This window comes from Crocuta crocuta, unplaced genomic scaffold (genome assembly GCF_008692635.1).
Source record: "Crocuta crocuta isolate KB4526 unplaced genomic scaffold, BGI_CrCroc_1.0 scaffold613, whole genome shotgun sequence".
NCBI lineage: Eukaryota > Metazoa > Chordata > Mammalia > Carnivora > Hyaenidae > Crocuta > Crocuta crocuta.
Genome location: NW_027528880.1, coordinates 1,199,792 through 1,202,986, shown reverse-complemented (window position 1 = coordinate 1,202,986; position 3,195 = coordinate 1,199,792). Strand labels below are relative to the sequence as shown.

Here is a 3,195-nt window from a genome sequence, read left to right as displayed (position 1 = left end):
GGCGGGCGCCCCCACCCCCCACCCCTGCCTGTCCCAGGGTCTCAGTTCCACATCCTTATCCCCTAGGAGGCAGACAGTTTCTGGAAAAAACCCAAATCTTTAATTTTTCTCCTCGCCTGGTGCGGCCCAGACTCGAGACACCTGAGCTTCACAAACTGGAGACAAATGTCAGCCCTCCGGGGCCCTCAAACCGTCAGGTTAAGTGCAGGCAGGAGGCCCCTCCCCTCAGAGTGCATCACACACTGGCCCCCACATGGCCCTGAAGTTCGGCGTCAGCGCCCTGAGAAGTCTGGGGCGGACAGGCAGGGAGGGCGGCTTCCCCCAGGGACCCCTGGCCAGGGGGACAGCCATGAGGTTTGACTTTAGTGCAAAAGGCTAGTTTCTTCAGAGGCACTTTGAGTGGCAGGATCCCCCCCGACCTCTGGGGGNCACGGGGAGGGGGGGGCGGGGGGCCCTCAGTCCAGGAAGCGCTGGCACGCCTTCTTCCAGCGGCAGGCTGTGCACCACAGGTGCCGGTGATCCATGCCGTACACCTTCCGGCACTTCTTGGCATCACCTCGGGGCTTCCTGGGGGCACACAGAGGAGACCTGGGCTGATGCCGGGCTGGGACGCTCTGCCCGAAGCCTGCCCTGGCCCCTCCACGCACACGCACCTTGGGCTGGCGCTGAGCTTGGAGGGCAGGGTTGGCACACAGGTCCTGGTGGCGGTGGGCTTTGGCTCCAGGCGGGTGGGGGCCAGGCAGCCCTGAGAGGAGACACAGGCGTGTCCTCTCCCCCGTCCCCAGCACCCTGACACTCACCCCGAGCCGCTGCCTGTGGCCTCACCCACCTGGTAGGCGTTGTCACCTCGGCACGCCTCGTGCGGTGCCTCGGGGCTCAGCACGGGGACCGGGGACAGGGCCAGCGGGCGCAGCAGGCTGGACAGGGTTGGGGGCTCTGGCAGCCCCAGGCCGGGGAAGAGGGGTGGCACGGAGGCCATGGGGGACGCTGGGGACAGGCCGGACAGCCCGCCTGTCAGCACATCCATGCCCACATCCAACTCTGTGTAGTAGAAGTCCTCTTCCCCGTCGCTCTGCTCGGGCTCGGCCTGCCGCCTGCGGGGGACACGGCGGGTGGGAGCTGAAGCACAGGCTGCGGGGGCTGCCCCGCCCCCACCGGCCAGCGCCCTCGCACCCCAGGTGCACCAGGCGGATGTGTCTCTGCATCCCGGAGGCCGTGCTCAGCACTTTGCCGCACCGCTTCCACAGACACTGGAACAGGACCTGCACGGAGCTCTGGGCAACAAGGGCTGGGGGTCAGGCGTGGCCACTGCGCCCACCCCACCCCGAGGGCCGCTCGGGCTCACCTTTCTCTTCTTTGGGGCAGGCTCCCCAAACAGGAAGTGGGCTGCCTCGGAGGGCAGCGAGGGTGAAGGGGTAGCTGGCGAGGACTGGTCACTGGCCGGGTCCCAGCCCCAGTCTCCGCCGCTGCTGCAGCTGCCCAGTGGCCGCACCAGGGCCTCCTTCCAGGGCTCCAAGCCAGGCTCTGTGGGGACACACCAGCACCCGTCAGGACTTTCAGGGGGCTTCGCCCGCTCTGCAGAAACTGCCGCCACAGGCCCCTTAGCTCTGGGCCTCCACCTGTTCACTGGTGAGCTGGGTGGGGAAAGTCTTGTGGAGGAGGCGGTGGCCAGGAGAAGCGGGCACACGGCAGGGAGGGATAACCACGCACAGCCTGCGTGGGGATGCCTAGCCGGCCAGGTAGAAATGGATGGGTCACAGAGGCCCACAGACCTGGGACACTGTGGCTTTGGCCTCAGTGAGAGGCACTAGAGATCCTGATGTCTGTTTCAGGCCTGGAGAAGGTATATTTACAAGGTGGGCGTCCCGGCAAAGGGCTGCTGCTTGTCCCAAGGGGCAGGGGACTATAGTGTCCTGAAGACACAGTTCCCTACCCAGGCCAGGTGTCCAAGTCTCACCTGGGCTACAGGCTGCAACCGGGGCCCCCAGAAGGAGGGTGCTGGTGGACAGGCTGGTAAGGGCTGCCGCAGCCATGACCTCGTCCAGGCGGGATTTTCCCGGGGGGGCTCTGGAAGAGATGCGGGTGGCATCCAGCAAATACTTCAGGCATTTCAGGCTCCTCTCCTGGCCCTGCACACGCATGTGCACACGTGTGTGTGTGCGCACACGCGCGTGATCAGGCGCCTGCTCCCTCCCTCCAGGCACTGGGCTGGAGGCCCATCTCCACCCCCAGCTCAGGTTACAGAGCCCCAGATCTCCAGGAACCTCTGGGAACAGGGCCTGGGCTGGGGTCTCCCCAAAGCCGGAGTTCTCTGCAGCCTGGGCTTTGTTCCACAGTGACTCCTTCAGGCCCTAGAGCTGGACAGGGGTCTGAGCCCCACCCCACCCCCAGGCCAGGCCAGGCCCCGCCCTCCACCAAATCACACATTAACCAGGGTTGTGCAACAGCAGCTGCGAGCCCATGCCAGGCCTGCGAGGGAGGGAGGGAGCAGCCAGCAGCAGCCAGGGCAGACTGGGCTCCAAGCGCAAGCAGAGTCCCCAGGCCCCAACAGGCCAGGCCAGAGCCCTCCTCTACCTGAGAAGCCAGCACTGCTGTGGGGCACCCAGGAGGGTTTTAGGCAGGGCTGGGAGTCGGCAGTCAGAAGCCCTGGGATCCCTGGTCCGTCAACCTCAGGCCAGCCTGGCAGCCTCTACTGCACAGTGACGCCCCCACCCCCGACTCTGCGCTCTGGCCCGAGGTTGACGGGAGCGAGAAGCACTATATATTGCTAACTTGGGCTCAGCAACTCCAGGGCTGGAGAGCTGGGGAGAGGGACACAAAGTCCCGATCGGGGGTCCAGACCGGTCCCCCACCAAGACCCCCGCCGCAGGGTGGGGTAAGAGAAGGCACCTGCCCGCGCCCCACCCACCATCCCTGCACACGCCAGCGCACGTGTGCTCACGCCCACCTCGACCTGGCGCGCGGGACCCTGGCTCACCTCTGCGCTGGCACCGGGATGTTTGCCGACGGCGCCGGGGGCCCCGCTTCTGCTCCCGCCCCCGCCCACGTCCCCGGGACCCCTAGGTCCGCCGCCCGGGGCTCCGGCTCCTGAGGCAGCGCGAACTCCAAGCCCGCAAAGCCGCCGCCCACGGCAGGGCCCTGCGGAAGGGGCAGGCTCAGCGGAGGCGGTGGCTCGCGCGGGGCGGTGTTTCCCAG

At 67.1% G+C, this 3,195-nt stretch overlaps 1 protein-coding gene across 1 annotated transcript in view; it reads right to left on the bottom strand.

Moving 5' to 3' along the window:
• Window positions 1–429: 429 nt before the first annotated feature.
• SLC2A4RG (SLC2A4 regulator) overlaps window positions 430–3,195 on the bottom strand; it is a 3,339-nt gene continuing 573 nt past the window's right edge. Inside the window, exons 2-8 of the mRNA XM_077756820.1 lie at window positions 2,978–3,171; window positions 1,958–2,067; window positions 1,346–1,524; window positions 1,174–1,274; window positions 830–1,094; window positions 654–745; window positions 430–567 (exon numbers count right to left, since the gene is read on the bottom strand). Coding sequence (XP_077612946.1) covers window positions 456–567; window positions 654–745; window positions 830–1,094; window positions 1,174–1,274; window positions 1,346–1,524; window positions 1,958–2,067; window positions 2,978–3,171 — 1,053 coding nt within the window. The 3' untranslated portion in view covers window positions 430–455. The remainder of the gene's footprint in view (window positions 568–653; window positions 746–829; window positions 1,095–1,173; window positions 1,275–1,345; window positions 1,525–1,957; window positions 2,068–2,977; window positions 3,172–3,195) is intronic.